The sequence below is a fragment of the Geotrypetes seraphini genome, chromosome 18 (genome assembly GCF_902459505.1).
Source record: "Geotrypetes seraphini chromosome 18, aGeoSer1.1, whole genome shotgun sequence".
Lineage (NCBI taxonomy): Eukaryota > Metazoa > Chordata > Amphibia > Gymnophiona > Dermophiidae > Geotrypetes > Geotrypetes seraphini.
This window is the reverse complement of record NC_047101.1, coordinates 3,487,913-3,504,340: the sequence shown is the minus strand read 5'-3', so window position 1 is coordinate 3,504,340 and position 16,428 is coordinate 3,487,913. Positions and strand designations below refer to the sequence as shown.

General features: G+C 43.7%; 1 protein-coding gene across 1 annotated transcript; it reads right to left on the bottom strand.

The window, feature by feature from the left end:
• Nucleotides 1-46: 46 nt before the first annotated feature.
• On the bottom strand, nucleotides 47-10,814 carry IL17B (interleukin 17B). The gene is made up of 3 exons (XM_033927661.1): nucleotides 10,785-10,814; nucleotides 2,219-2,550; nucleotides 47-707 (listed from the first exon to the last, which is right to left on the bottom strand). The coding sequence occupies exons 1-3, from the start codon at nucleotides 10,812-10,814 to the stop codon at nucleotides 455-457; spliced, it is 615 nt and encodes a 204-aa protein (XP_033783552.1). The 3' UTR covers nucleotides 47-454.
• Between the last annotated feature and the right edge of the window lie 5,614 nt (nucleotides 10,815-16,428).

Genomic DNA, 16,428 nt, shown 5'->3' with positions numbered 1-16,428 from the left:
TTTTTCCAACTTTAGGTTTTTCTGGACAACCTTAAACTAGCCTGCAAGCAAATCTATCTCTGGCACATTCATTCGGGATCCTTGAAAGCTGGAACTGCCGCGCAGGAAACTCCCTCTTGCGTACATTTAGAAGGAGGATCTCTGCAGGTCAGGGACACCAGCAAGTCAATGAAGTAATGGAAAAAAAAATCCCACAATTGTACAGAGAGATGCCAAAGAAACTGGAACTTTGTACATTATGATACTTTGTAGAGATTCACAAGAACTTAAGGTAACGAGGGGGCAAAAAACTTCAAAGACACAGAACAAGTGATGGAAATCTTAGTTTTCTGAAGAGAAAAAGTCCAGAGAACAAGAGATTGAAGAACTGATTACTGAAGGGTCAGTGTGTTGTAGTTAATGCTGTTAGAATGGGACGGAAGGGGGAGGGGAGTGGCGGGCCGGGCCGGGCTCCTCATAAGATGCAAGTGCATCCCACTGCCACATTCTCCATCACGCGTTTGTATTTTCTGCACTTCTTCCTGGGCTTGTGTTTCTGGCCAGCCTTGGCCGCATCGCAAAGCTGCCTCTTCACGGGGATTTTGCTGTAGATGGGGATGCTGGACATGGTGCGATCCTCCTGCATGGTGAACGGGTTAATACAGCCTGAACACAAGCACCGGGCTTCAGGGATATCGACAGGAATGCGATGCTCATCATGGTTTATACTGAGGAAGAGAAGAGAGTTTTGTTCATGAAAATGACCCACCACTCACTTTAGCGTTACGTGCAGGGCATTTTTCTGAGGGGGGTGCGGAATGCTGGCACCTTTTCTGCTGCTTGATATAAATGATCCACGATCCCCTAAATGTTAATAAAGGAGCTCAGGTTCTGTGCACTCAACGCTGCCTTTTCGTGGATTCTGTGGGGTCAAGTGGAGGGTTGCCTTTTGGAAAATCTAGCCCCATAGTCCCGCCTCCAGGCCCACTATTTCCGCCCATCCTGACTAAATCCTGCCCCCTCCTCCCCTTCCCCCACTGCCTGCTCTTGGGTAGGGAGGAAGACCGCGCATGGGCGGCCATCACACGTTGATGTGTCCGCACGTGATGGCCGCTCATATGCAGACTCCCTGCCCAACAGCTTTTCAAAACCCGGGCAAAGTGCCAAGTTCTGAAAAGCTATCCAGGGTAATCCAGATGCTGGTAACTCTAGTCAGGTGTCTTCGTTTTTGGCTTGACAAATATGGCAACCCTAATCAGTTAAAATTTGGGGTTTTTTTCTTTATTTAGTTTCCGTTTCATGTCAGCCCAGTCAGCAACTAGACGAGTGACTTCCTCTACTGATTTGTTGATCTTGCTTTCTTGTAGACATATTGTAATGTCATATGTGTGTGTGTGTGTGTGGGGGGGGGGGTTCTTGTCTGTCCTAGTGTTGACATCGGTATGTTGCAAAGTATTGGGGAGAGTGGTAGCCCTGGAGTCCTCCGCTTGATGCTCACCATTCTTCCGATCTTTCTCCATCCATTTTTACGCTGTATGTTCTGTTTGTTAGGAATCCTTCTAGCCAATTGTCACTTGACTTTTTTGAGTGGCAGCCCCCTTTTTTTGGCTAGAAAAACTGCTCTGGTCATGTGTGAGGGGTTTCTTGTTTGCTGCCTTCTGTAATTCCAGCACTACGTTGCCAGCCAGCTCTACTGGCCCATCTCGGTCCCTTCGCTATTCCAGCTGTGAGACCCACAATCCTTCCTCTGCAGAAACTTCCTGCTCTTCTACTTCTGAAACCCTCCTCCCTCTGTTAATGTGCCTCAACAAGTGTGGCACAGTGGTTAAAGCTTTGGTCTCGGCACCCTGAGGTTGTGGGTTCAAACCCACACTGCTCCTTGTGACCCTGGGCAAGTCACTTAATCCCCCCCCCCCACCCCTAGAAAGATTGTGGGCCTGCCAGGACAGAGAAAAATGCTTGAGTACTTGAATAAATTCATGTAAACCATTCTGAGCTCCTCTGGGAGAATGGTATAGAAAATTGAATGAATCTGCTATTGCACTCCTGACATTCTCTTCTTCTCTCCCCAATTGGGTATCAAACCTGTTTATTATAAAATCAAAAGCAAATGATCCCAGGGTATTACAGTTAATAGAACGTCAATAGCCCTAACAACTGATTAAAGCCTTGAAGAGTCAGTCTTCACATTACCAAGCTGAGAGCCCCTAGCACCGTGCTCCGATTCCTCACTCCTTACCTGTAAGTCCATGGTGAGAGACTCCTCTTGTTGGACACCCACAGCCTGAGGTTCACCTCACACTTGCTCCATGCCGGCTCTGAGCTGTTCAGAAGCCGGTTCACCATATCCTGGAGGCTTTGTTCATAATCTTCCACCAATGTATAGTCCCTCTCACCAGCCAAAGGGACCGAGATCACACGCAGCACAGGTTCTGGTGAAGGCTTCGTGGATCCTGGGTGAGTATTCACCCCGCGGTGGTCTTTCTTTCTGCTTTTTCCTTTCTTGTGCTTGCTTTTTGGGTGTTCCGCAGCGACCAGTGCTGTAAGCACCAAGAGTAGGCAGAGGAGAAACTGAAATGTAGAAGAAAATGATTTAACTGGAAGTCAGAGCTGGGCAGCCATAAAACTGTCTCGGGGGCAAACGGGTTGGTGAAGCATAAACCTCACTCCTAAGCTAGGTCAATGTGGTGTATGACCTTGGGAGCCGATATTCAAAGCCAGGCACATGAAAGGATGGGGAAAGGGACCTTGGGGTGATAGTGTCTGATGATCTGAAGGTGACAAAACAATGTGATAAGGTGGTGGCTGTAGCCAGAAGGATGCTAAGCTGTATAGAAAGAGGAGTAACCAGCTGAAGGAGAGAGATGTTGATGCCCCTCCCTGTATAGGTCCTTTGTGAGGCCCCACTTGGAGTATTGTGTTCAGTTTTGGAGGCTGAATCTGGCTAAGGATATAAGAAGAGTTGAAGCGGTCCAGAGGAAGACGACAAAGATGGTAGGGGAGGGTTGTGCCAAAAGAAGTGTGAAAATCTACTCTGGAGAGGAGGGACAGGGGAGATACGGTACAGACGTTTAAATACATGAAAGGTATTAATGTAGAACAAAATCTTTTCCAGAGAAAAGAAAAAGAGCATAAATTGAGGTTGAGGGGAGGTAGACTTAGGAGTATCGTTAGGAATTTCTTTTTCACAGAGAGGGTGGTGGATGCCTGGAATGCCCTCCCGAGGGAAGTGGTGGAGAGGAAAAAAAAGCGTGAGATGAACATAGAGGATATCGGATTAGAAATGGATGGCTCGTAAACTGAAAAACTAAGGCTGCTACTAGGCAAACATACATGGTCTGTGTCCCGTATGTAGCGATTGAGTAGTTGGAACCTAAGGACAGTACTGGGTGGACGTATGGTCTATGGTGCAGAAATATCAAAGAAAAAAAGACGATATAATTTAATAATGAATTTATAATGCGTGTAAGAAATGGGCAAACTGGATGGACCCTTCAGGTCTTTATCATTTACTATATTACAAAGCTCATATTGCAGAAAAAAATGTAAAGAAATAGCAAAGCAGTGGTTAAAAAAAAAAAAGTATGCAAATGATCTGTGCAGTTAATTGGTGCTAAGAACCCAAAAGCAAGGGAAGGAATGCGCCTGACCTATGCGCCCCAAGGCTTAGCAGTAAGTGTAGCTGTTGTTAAGGGCTTTCAAAAGATGTTTGCTATTTAATTTTGTGAAATGCTCTTATCTAAAGCGCAGAAAACCAGGCAGCAACGTACACTTTCACTTTCGGTTTGCCTTGGACTCGCACACAATTTTGGTTCTCATTAGAATCCTTCCACGTGCAAAAGAAGACAAAAACCCCACTGAGCTGGCAGAAAGTTTTTGGCGTTAAGGGCCATTATTTCCTTCTGTGCTTTGAGAAGGATCACTGACTGACTTCATTAGCATCCATTTAAATGTGTTGTGTTAACACCGGTATTCAAGCTGAGCAGATAAAGGCCAAATGGCCCATCCGCGGAGTCTACTTTCTCCTCCTCTCCCTATAGGCTGGCTCTTTACACCTGCATTGTGAGGTCATAGAGCTTTATGGTTATAGCAACATGATGGCAGATAAAGGCCAAATGGCCCATCCACAATCTCCTCCTCTCCCTATTGGCTAAGGCTCTTAATATTTGCATCACCTCTTCCTATTGGCTAAGGCTCTTTACGCCTGCATTGTGAGGTCATAGAGCTTTATGGTTATAGAAACATGATAGCAAATAAAGACCAAATGGCCCATCCACAATCTCCTCCTCTCCCTATTGGCTAAGGCTCTTAATATTTGCATCACCTCTTCCTATTGGCTAAGGCTCTTTACACTTGCATTGTGAGGTCATAGAGCTTTATGGTTATAGAAACATGATGGCAGATAAAGACCAAATGGCCCATCCAGTCTGCCCATCCGCAGCATCCACAATCTCCTCTCCCTAAGAGATCCCATATGCCTATCCCAGGCTTTCTTGAATTCAGACACAGTCTCTGTCTCCACCACTTCTTCCAGGAGACTGTTCCACGCATCTACCACCCTTTCTGTAAGAAACTATTTCCTTAGATTCCCCCTGAGCCTATCACCTCTTAACTTCATCCTGTGCCTTCTCATGTCAGTTTTCCTTCTTTGAAAAAAGCTCACCTCTTGTGCATTAATGCCATGGAGATATTTAAACATCTCTATCATATCTCCTCTTCCAATCCAGAGTATACAGTACAAATTGAGGGGAGAATGTGGCACAGTGGTTAAAGTTACAGCCTCAGCATCCTGAGGTTGTGGGTTCAAACCCACACTGCTTCTTGTGACCCTGGGCAAGTCACTTAATCCCCCCATTGCCCCCGGTACATTAGGCAGATTGTGAGGCCACCAGGACAGACAGGGGAAAATGTTTGAGTACCTGAATAAATTCATGTAAACCGTTCGGAGCTCCCCTGGGAAATTGAATAAAGCAATAATCTGTCTCCATATTCTTTATGACAAGGACCATGAAGCCCTCTGGACTGACACCATCCTTTTTGTATCTTTATGAATTGCAGATGAGGATTTATATATGTTTTATGTAGCTCCTATATATTAATGAAAACAACTTTTTCCACCAACTTTTCAATATTTTCTGGTTACATTTTCCTTAATTTCTGACCTCTCTTGATCTTATTACTATCAAATTAAAGTGAAATGAAACCCCCACCTAGGCATTCTTTATAGTGCTTCCTGAAGAGACCCGCAATGGTTTAGCCGCTGTAACCCAGGAGGCATTTTGGTCCACCGTGTGGGTGCTGCTCTTGAGAACGCTCTAGACCTCCATTGAGCAAAAGACAAGATTTGCAAAGATGGCACTTCAAGAAGCCCCTCTGGATAGCATGCCCATTGCATTTTGGAGTGTAGGGCACTAATTTCTGGGCCAGAAATCGAGGGGCTTTGCCATAAATAGCTCTAAATATCATTACACAGCATCTTGAATTATGCAAAAGAAAACTTATGCACACCTAGCATGCTCTGAAGGATATTCGAGAGAGCGTTGGTGGAAACAGCTGTTCCCCTGGCAGTCATCACTCTCTGTCTTCCCTTTTTTCATGTTTTTCTTAGTACAATACTCTGACGTCCCAGGCTGTAAGAATGTGCAAATGATTATAAAGTGTGTCGATTAAAGGAATGAAAACCTGAGTAAGCGATATATTGAGATTATGGCTCTCCCAGATTCTCCACACTCCTGTTGCTGTTGTAGATGCTTTTGGAACAATATCTCTCTAATATCCGGGGCTTCCTCCTCTCTCCCAACTTATCCACAAATAAATAACTAATCTCTCAGCCTCACCACTCCTGTAATTAACCTATCTGCTTCTTTTTCTACTCTCTGTTTGGCAGTGGTGTTTTTTCTCTTAACACATCTGCCCCAACCCAGTTCCCATTTGAGAAACAAGTAATCAAGGAAGCAGACTTCAAGCAAATGGATAAGACCACCTACCAGTTTCTGAGAGGAAATCATGGTACAGGGAGCCAGAGCTAGATCCAGAGAGTAGCAGAAGATCCCAGATGCGACAGATTGAAAGAAAACTTGGCTGAAAGAAGCAATTCAGAAATATCTCTCTAGGTACACAAAGGCAACGGCCCCTAATCTAAAGCCATCTCCCTGGGGGTGGATCTGAGGTACACAATAGGTTTCAAAAGGTATATGACGACATTGACAAAGGGGAAAGGGTTAGAGAATTGCTATTTGCAGTCTGCAAAAGTGCCACATACAGCCCCTGCCAGCGGTGGCTTTCCCACAGTTAGTACACAGTAACCACTGATAGTCCCGTTCTGTCAATTTTCATTTATTTTTAAAGAAGGAATAGCTGCAAACTGCTGCTCCCAGACAAGTTTACGTATTCCCAGTTGGAAGTTCCTGGCTTCCACTTAAGGGGTGAGATGGTACAGGTTAGCGGGGAACTATTGACCATGCGTTGGGGTTTAAATCCTATTCCTAAATTACTTGCAGAAAGTGTGGTAAAATCCTTCCAAGTGAAGGGTGTTTGAGTGGGACAATAATACACGAGAGTAAATCAAAAAGTAAAGGCAAAATACATTTAACGGCTTTAATAGAAGTAGCTGTGAGCAACTGAACGTATCACTTTTCCACATAGTCCATATGAAGGACGACACATTTGTTGTATCGTTCAACTGGCTTCTGCATTCCTGAATGTCAGAAACCTGCAGGTGAGACAAAGAAATGCAGGTGTAGATTAGAAGATGGTGATGGTTCTGGTTTGCTGACATCAATTATTTTTCTGTCTTCATTTTGTTTTTTCTGATGTTACATTTAGCCAGCCAACTTTCCCAACAAACATTTTTCTACACACTTGCCTCATTCCAGCTCCTGGGAGTACAGGGGAGAAATGGGGACACCTGGAGTTCCTAAAAGGCAGTACTGATTGTTCTTATAGAGCCTCCCACTACTTGTTAGGGAATAAAAGGACAGGACTGTTTGTATAAGGCCCAGGCTGCCTTCTGGCTGTTATACAGCAGCCTCATTGTTACTTTGAAGCTGGCTATCAGCCTCTCCTTCTCTGTTCTCTTTCTTTTCCTGGGCACATCCTGCATATGACAGAGTACACAAGTCTCTGTTGACAGGGAGTGAGTGAATACCAGGCAGACCCTGCATCTCTGTTTGCACATGGAGCTATGGCACAGAAAGCAAAAGCAGGAAGCTGCCCAACTCCAGTGCCTCACCAGTCTGCCAGTTTGCTCTGGAAGGGCTTTGTTCTGAATATTTTCAGCGGTGCTGCTGGTAGAAGGAAGGGCACCCCAGGAAAGACTCAGCACTGGTGTCACATACTGAGTTCCCATGTGTCAAATGCATGCAATAAGGCCTGAGAGTTAGTTACCTGGCATCCATGTACAAATAAATTTGTTGTTCTGATTTTCTTAGGGAAAGCAATGGGGAAATCAGAAGTACAAGTTCAGATCCTAGATCAGGTTTTCCAGTCTCCCGATCAGCTAAAGTTAGGGATTCTGCAGATGTTGCTCTCACAGGCCCTAAATCTAATCACTTAGGAGACAGTTCTATAAACTGTGCACTTGAGATCAGGTGAGAGCTATGTGCAGAGTTACAAGGACCTCTTGTGAGTTGACTGTGCACAAATCTTGCTAGTGAATTGTTGCAGAGGGGAGGGGAGTGCACATGGGAAGGTCTGACAACCACACCCACCTCTTATAGAACCATAAGAATAGCCTTACTGGGTCAGATGAAAGAACCATCAAGCCCAGTAGCCTGTTCTCACGGTGGCAAATCCAGGTCACTAGTACCTGGCCAAAACCCAAATAGTGGTAACATTCCATGCTACTAATACAGGGCAGCAGTGGCTTCCCCCATGTCTTTCTCAATAACAGACTATGGACTTTTCCTCCAGGAACTTGTCCAAACCTTTCTTAAAACCAGCTACGCTATCCATTCTGACCACAACCTCTGGCAACGCGTTCCAGAGCTTAACTATTCTCTGAGTGAAAAAAATATTTCCTCCTATTGGTTTTAAAAGTATTTCCCTGTAATTTCATCGAGTGTCCCCAAGTCTTTGTAATTTTTGACGGAGTGAGAAATCGATCCACATTTACCCGTTCTACTCCACTCAGGATTTTGTAGACTCCCCTCAGCCGTCTCTTTTCCAAGCTGAAGAGCCCTAACCTTTTTACTCTTTCCTCATGCGAGAGGAGTTCCATCCTGCTAAAATGTGCATGCTTCTCCTCATCTATATGCACAAGTCATGTCTAAATGTGATGTCACCTGTTAGGCTAGTATTCTATAAAGGAAAATGTGCTTTCCTTTAAGAAACAGCTACTTAGGTGCCGCTGAAAACTAGCCGATAGCCGTAGATAACCTCAGAGAAGTGATCAGCGATTACATCATTTTGAATATGGACCAGTCAGCGATTCAGATCTTGCCACTAGGTGGTGCTGTCTGCAAGTTCAGAGGCTTCCTTTTCTATTTCTTGATGATATATAAGCAGAGTCATTGATGAGTTTTGTTTCTGTTTATTACACTCTTCTATGACCACTCTGTTGTTCTAACTTGGATCCAGTGAAAGGGCTGAGCACTGTATTAATAGTGATGGCTAAGTCTTGCTCCAAAGTTATATGACCATTTGGAAGTTTTCTTCAGAGAAGCTCAGTGACTGATGAGATTTCTCATATGAAATCGTACCATTTCTATTATGAACAGAGTTGAATGAGAGTGTCATGAAAAATGAGGGATGCTGTGGGGAGTGAGGGTGACTGAGAGTACAAGGACATCCAGAAACTCAAAGTTGGTAGACATCTAGCTTTCCTTCCCTCTGCAAGTGCAATCCAGTAAACCTGATTTTGAATAAACTGTACCCTCAGTTCTACAGTGATAGTAATGCATATGGCAGAGTCCCTGCTCTCTGGACCTTACTGTTTACTCCATACTTGGGTGAGACTAGGTGCCAGCTTATAGCCTCACTCCCTGGAGCTCCTCAGCCTCCCTCTTCCAATGTCACATTCCTTCAGGCGGCTCCACGCGCACGTCTTGAATTAGAGTACACTCACCCATGCCTCAGCTGCAGGAGCTCATCCACTTTTGCCTCGGACTTACTCAGCAGCCAGACAAACTTTTATGTAGCTGGCAAAGATCCAAGTGCAATTCAGTGGATACACCAAATAGATAATGAAAGTCTAAGCGGTTTACATGGTCATCGATGAAATATCATAAAATCACTTGACAAGACAATAGACACCAGACATAGGTCAGAGGGGAAGGAAAAGATTACAATGTAAAAACAAGAAGGATATTAAGTAGGGTTCACTATCAATTCTGTGTGAAGGGTCAGGGGCCTTTACACCATGCTCAAGTGTTTGATCAAGAGAGAAGTAAGCCTTGGTTTAAAACTTAAATTTAACAAAGGAGTATTCAAGCCAAATGTTTAAGGAAACCTGTGAATTCTCTTTGGAATGACAATTTTGGCTAAAGAAACCCAACCATGCTAGTTATATAATTCCATTTGTATTTCATCTGTGTCTGGCAGATTCTCTTTGTTGTAAACCACTCTGAACTGTTAAGCTATAGTGGCTTATAAATGTATTATTATTATCATTATTCCAAAGGGTAGGGCAGCTAAAGCAAGATGACCTAGTAGTGTCAAGATACACTTGACAAAAAAAGGGAATGGAAAGAAAGCGGTGGAAATCCAGTCTGCTTGGTTCACGTAAAGCAAGGTTCTTATGCTGAGTTCATGTGTGAAAACTGAGCATGCTCACCGTGTCATTTTGAGCTGCTGACATCTGTGCTATTCTCTGCGCATGATATGTTCTATTCGATCATATATAGACACTTCCTTTATGAGATGGTCGCATCAAAATTGGACTACTGTAATACCATCTATAGGGGAGTTCCTCAGGTTTCACTTAAGAAATTGCAGATAGTTCAAAACACTACGCTCAGAGGTAGGATCATATCACTCCATTGTTTAAGGAATATCATTGGCTTCCGATAAAATGTAGGCATTAACTAGCAAATTAGCAAAGTGTTGACCAGTGGGAAACCTGATTATCTTCCAGAATTACTTGTTCCATCTAAACCTCCCTGATCACTGCAGTTGTCGACTTTAAATAGATTGACATTACATTAGTGACTTCTATTCCACCTGTACCTTGCAGTTCTAAGCGAATACAGTATAAGATAGCTGGGCATTTCCAGGAAGTTACAATTTGGGGGATGCTTACACAGTAGATGCAGGGGGATTACAATTTAGGGGACGTTAAAAAAGGGGGCAGAGGGGAGAAATTGAGGAAAGGGAGGAGAATTGAGGAATACTAGTAGGGAAGATGAAGTTTAGGGTTGGTTACTTGTTAGGGCCATCTACTCATCTGGTTAGATTCAAATCTACTCAAAACTGCCTTTTTTGCATTGGTACCTGATTTCTGGACTTCTCTTCCTAATGAACTTCGCTGTGAGCCTAACTGTATTGCATTTAGAGCTTCTTTAAAAACTTATCTAGTTGGATTGGCATTTCCTTTTTAGTTTTCTTTTATGATATGGTTTTAATCCTTAGTTGGGCACTGGATTATGCAGTAACGAAAGGATTGATTTCTTTACACTTGTACGATAATTATTGGTGTTCCTTTCCTTTTTAAGTGATGTATGTTGTAACAAAGAGCAGAATGTAAATACTGTACAAATAAACAGAAACAATCCAGCTGGATTTCAGGTCTTCATCAGCTACAGACGGTGTGTCCTGCTTTGAGGTGGGCCTTAGGCAAAAATGAATGCCTCGGGCCAACTCAGGCTTACTTGTGGCTGTAGCTGTGCACTCAAGACCATCTTTTCTAGGAGGCCAGAGACCATTTAGAAAGGATGTGGAAATCATAATTGAGAAATCCAGGTCAGGATGTCTCAAGTTCCACTGGTATTTTAGAAAAGAATCTGCCATTGTAGATCCTTTCTAAAATACACGGTGAGATTAGGGTTGATGTTCCGTTCGGAGAATCCGGATTAGAGGTCTGCACGGGAATGGGGATCATGGGGGTCCCGTGGGAAATCCCCCTAACCCACGGGACTCCCACGGGGACCCCCCTCTAGCCAACGGGACTCCCACGGGGATGGAAGGCTTTGGAAGCAGGGTTCGTCCATAATATATAATGGACACGTCAGCCTTAGTAAAAGAGGGGGGTTTATAAGTTAATTACCTGAACAGAAAACAAAAAAAGGGTTCCACCAAAGAGATTCCACCAGGAAAACAGCAAAAGAAACTGTGGAATTGATGATCCTGTCAGAAGGAATTGCTGCTTTTTATGGGGACGGGCGGGGATGGAGGTAATTCCTTGCGGGGATGGGTGGGGTTTCTGTCCCCTCGCAACTCTCTAATCCGGACTCCTTAGACCCGCCCCTAGGCCCATCCAGTCCCGCCTCCCAATCCCGCCCCAGCCATGCCCCCTGCTGCCTGCTCTGATCGGGCAGGAGGGCATCTGTGATTTTGAGTGAGGCTTTTCAAAACCTGGACCCCAGGACATGTCCTCAAAAGGAGACACCTGCAGATAACAAAATGTAAACCACAAATTCATGACCCACTTCTTATGCTCTTAACATCTGTAAAATGTCCCACAAATTTCTCATACTGGAGAGAATTTCAAAAAGAAAATATTTGTTAGAAGACAATAAGTTAGAAATGAACATCGCTGACTCCTGTTTCTTCACAGGTGGAGTAGCCAGACATCTGCTGGGTACAGAATGGTCCCAGTACGACCTGCACTGTGTTTACATCCAGCCGCTCTTCAGCTGGCGCCCTTAAACGCAAAAGAGAACGCAGATGCCGCTAAACAGGAGCCTCATTGCACTTTCTGTAGAACCAAGCTCTAGAAGAAACCAAAGCAATCCCTAAAGCCTCGGCGGTCCCAGTGTGCGCTGGCAGGAAGGGTGAGGGTGGAGTCCCATCGTACATTATAGAGCCATTTGACCAGATGACAGTGACGCCTTTCGCCTAAACAGGAGAAAGCCTGCCAAAATCTGGAAAAGCACACGCATGCATCAGTGTCATGGAGAAAAATGAGGTTTGGCAGGCCCACGGAGGCTGAACACGGGGAGCAGCAGTGGAGCCCCAGCACAAGCCAATGCATTGGATGAGGGGGCCTCAGAGCGTCCAAGGTGCTTTGTTCTTCCCCCTCCGCAGCCTGGATTCTATCAACAGTTGGAAATGCTGTTTATACATGAGGAAAGCTCTGAGGCATTTTGCAGCCGCAGCCAATTATCAAGTTTTGATCTTTTTTGGTGAAAAGGGAGTTTGGGCTTTTAAACATGGCCAAATTTGAGGAACTTGATTTCTTTTCTTTTCGTAGACAAAACTGTGTTATTAGTTTAGGGGATAGAATGAGCCGAGGGACAGAGTTTGCCATTCTGCCTCCCTTGTAGCCCAGCAACTAATGGCAGGATGATGATTGCCCCTTCTCCCTTCGGTCTCGGCTCCTCTGCCTCCCTTACAGGACCTTCTAAGTTTGTTTCACAATTAAGCTTCATGGCTGTGCTTTACGGAGAAAACCAGAAAGCTAAGCTCTTTGGGTCTCTCTTTTCTTCCATTTTTCTAAGGACAGAAGACGAGTCACATCACTGCAATTTCTGCGTGTTTTGACTTGCGTAAAGATTTGATGCGTCCTTACATGTCTGAGTTTAAAAAAAAAAACAAAAAAAAAAAACCCTGCTGCTCAAGGTTTTTTTTTAAATTTATAAATTTGCAGATCTTCCAAAAAAATAAAAAGGTGAAAGCTATCTGTCCAAACAGGCTTAGCTAGATGCATCATGTTCTCCAGACTGCAGTTTGTCATATCACTGCTTTTAAATATCACAAGCCATCCCAGGTATGACTCATGGTAGAGAAACATGAAATAAATATATTCATGTTAATGGTTTCCCTTTCTATCTTTATGGCTCCTGGTTTTATGATTTATTTATTGGTAACAAGCAATTTAAAAGAAAATCCAGATCTAAATAACAATACAATATGTCACAGTTTGGGATTTAGGATGTACCAGGATGTGCTAAAAATGTATCTGCACACAGAGGATGTAAAGACTGAAATGGCACTTTTAGGGTAGTTGTAGGACTGCGGATGGACCGACTGGACGGGCCATTTGGCCTTTATCTGTCATCATATTCCAATGTTTCTATAACCACCAAGTTCTATGACATCACAATTGCAGCTGTGAAGAGCCTTAGCCAATAGGGAGAAGAGGAGATAGTGGATGCTGCGGATGGGCCATTTGGCCTTTATCTGCCATCATGTTTCTATAATCAGAAAGTTCTATGACATCACAATGCAAGTGTAAAGAGCCTTAGCCAATAGGAAGAGGAGATGCAAATGTTAAGAGCCTCAGCCAATAGGGAAAGGAGGAGATAGTGGATGCTGTAGATGGGCCCTTTGGCCTTTATCTGCCATCATGTTTCTATAATCAGAAAGTTCTATGACATCACAATGCAAGTGTTAAGAGTCTTAGCCAATAGGGAAAGGAAGAGATAATGGTTACTGCAGATGGGCTATTTGGCCTTTATCTGCCCTCGTGTTTCTGTGAAAGATAGGAACCAGCATTTTTGCCAGCCATACCGCTGATGTCAGTGTTAGCTGCTGGAGACAGTATTCTCTAAGTTAGGGGTAGATTCATAACATAAGATAACATAATTCTTTATTTATCTACTGCACACTTGCCTTTCGGTGAACAAAAGAATGCAATGAGGCTTCTGACAAAGGTTCTTCTAGTTGATTCACTGACATTAAGGGTGAGGGCAATAATTGATATAGCACCCAACCCATGCTGAACTGGAGTTTTATGAGATTTTGAGTGATTTTGTTCCTCTATCACCCGCATGAAGAACAAAGAGTCCTGCAGTCACTCCCCCCTCCTCAATACAAAATGATTTATTCATGAAGTGATATTTGCCCCTCCTCCCTTGTCGAAACTCTCATAGAGCCAACAACAATATAACATAGAATAAAAGAAATAGCAAAGAACAATATTACGCCTAATAAAACCCACCCACGACCATGCGACCAATCAGAGAGTAGAGAGGCCTGCATATAAACAGGATTGGGTTTCATTTCCTTTCACCTCGTCTCTGACACTCATCAGCTATTCCCACATCCACTCTGTGGCATTGCAAGTTCATCCTTGGATATGAATGCCAAGTTTAATGACAAGTCAGGTCCCAGCAGAGGATTTTAAAACCAGTTCATAGAAAGTCTATCTCTTTTAAGCATAACCCACCCTTTTACAAAACCTTAGGGCTCCTTTTATGAAGCCGTGTTAGCGGTTTTAGCGCACCCAGATTTTTAGTGCATCATAACCCGCTCTACGCGGCTAGAACTAACACCAGCTCAATGCTGGTGTTAGCGTCTAGCGTGGCCGGCAGTTCAGCACGCACTATTACACGCGTTAAATCGCTAACGCAGCTTCGTAAAAGGAGCCCCAAGTCTGGTTTTTAGAACCAGTCATGGCGTTAACAGCTCTATAAAATTCCTATGAGTGTCGGAGCTGTTACCGCTGCGGCCAGCGCAAAAAACCACGCTATGGTTTTGAACAAGGGGGTGCAGGGGGGATAAGGTAATTCACACAAAAAAGTTACCCCAGAAATCTGCAAGGTCACAAACGCATCAATGTGGTTTATAATAATATATAATATAAAAAAGAATGAATAATCGATAAATATAAAATTACCTGCTTAAATCTCATCAGTATTTTTCATTTATACATTTCCCCAGGTAGTTCAATCGTGTTCAGCGACTGGGGGAGTGATTCACACAAAGATCCTCTGTAGTGCTCCATGGTGCGACCTCACCTGGTGTATTGCATTCAGTTCTGGTCTCCTTATCTCAAAAAAGATATAGCGGTGCTAGAAAAGGTTCAAAGAAGAGCAACCAAGATGGTAAAGGGGATGGAACTCCTCTCGTATGAGGAAAGGCTAAAACGGTTAGGGTTCTTCAGCTTGGAAAAGAGGCGGCTGAGGGGAGATAGGATTGAAGTCTACAAAATCCCGAGTGGAGTAGAATGGGTATAAGTGAATCGATTTTCACTCCGTCAAAACTTACAAAGACTAGGGGACACTCGATGAAGTTACAGGGAAATACTTTTAAAACCAATATTTTTTCACTCAGAGAATAGTGAAGCTCTGGAACGCGTTGCCAGAGGATGTGGTAAGAGCGGATAGCGTAGCTGGTTTTAAGAAGGGTTTGGACAAGTTCCTGGAGGAAAAGTCCATAGTCTTGTTATTGAGAAAGACACGGGGGAAGCCACTGCTTGCCCTGGATCAGTAGCATGGAATGTTGCTATTATTTGGGTTTCTGCCGGGTTCTTGTAACCTGGATTAGCCACTGTTGGAAACAGGAAACTGGGCTAGATGGACCAATTGGTCTGTCCCAGTTTGGCTAGTCTTAGGTTCTTGTGCTAAAAGTTGTTCTGATCTTTGCCAATTAACTCATTTCTTTGTACGATACTGACACTGTGAGCAGCATTTCTGTTATTTCAATGTTCTAAAGATTGATTCGCTGGCGACACCTTTGTACGCTTATGTAGTACATATTTAGTTTTGAAAATATTTTTCAATAATTTAGACTTCCTTTGGTTTTTTTTTAATGATTAACAATAAAATAACATATCTGATCAGTAGACCGCCGTCCCACCCCCGGTTAACTGGTTAAAGCAGCAAGAATTAATTAATCTATATATAAAATGCAGAAAGTAAGTAAGTGCAAGTGAGGCATCTAGGAGGATCCCTTACGAAGACTAAATCTTCCTCCTATTTTAAGCTTGGCATCATCTAGTGTGAATTTGTCGCTATCATATAATTTTTGCCTTTTAAATTGTTTTCTAGAGGATCATTTTGTATAGCTAAGTGTACAATGACAATCCAATGACAATAGCAAATGTAACAGTGGATGCGGTGTTGTAAGATGTCTAAAACCCTGGCTGGGTGTTCATTAAGGGTAAGACTTAGATCATTCAGTGTCCGAACGGCATCTCCAGCTGAGGGTGGCCACAGCAGCCCTGCCAAACTCCAGCCCCCAGAGGGGTACAATGACAGCATCAGATAGCCTCAGAGTCTTTGCATAGAAAGCTCCATCGGGACCCAATAATTCATTTGTGAATAGGATTTTAAAATCCATCATCTTGCACAATCCCTCCATGACAATTGACTTATTGAAAAATGCACATAAGGTATAGCTTGTGAGTAAATGTTAGGATGTTTCGGCCTGTAATCTTTTCCAGAGAAAGGAAAATGGTAAAACCAGAGGACATAATTTGAGGTTGAGGGGTGGTAGATTCAGGGGCAATGTTAGGAAATTCTACTTTACGGAGAGGGTGGTGGATGCCTGGAATGCGCTCCCGAGAGAGGTGGTGGAGAGTAAAACTGTGACTGAGTTCAAAGAAGCGTGGGATGAACACAGAAGATTTAG

Bases quoted from the DNA above. Each gene is read 5' to 3' on its own strand.
- IL17B (XM_033927661.1), bottom strand. From the start codon at position 10,814: ATGGTCTTGAGTGCACAGCTACAGCCACAA. The intron at 2,551-10,784 runs GTAAGCCTGAGT...TCTACATTTCAG, and splicing joins GTGCACAGCTACAGCCACAA to TTTCTCCTCTGCCTACTCTT. The intron at 708-2,218 runs GTAAGGAGTGAG...TCTCTTCCTCAG, and splicing joins CTCTCACCATGGACTTACAG to TATAAACCATGATGAGCATC.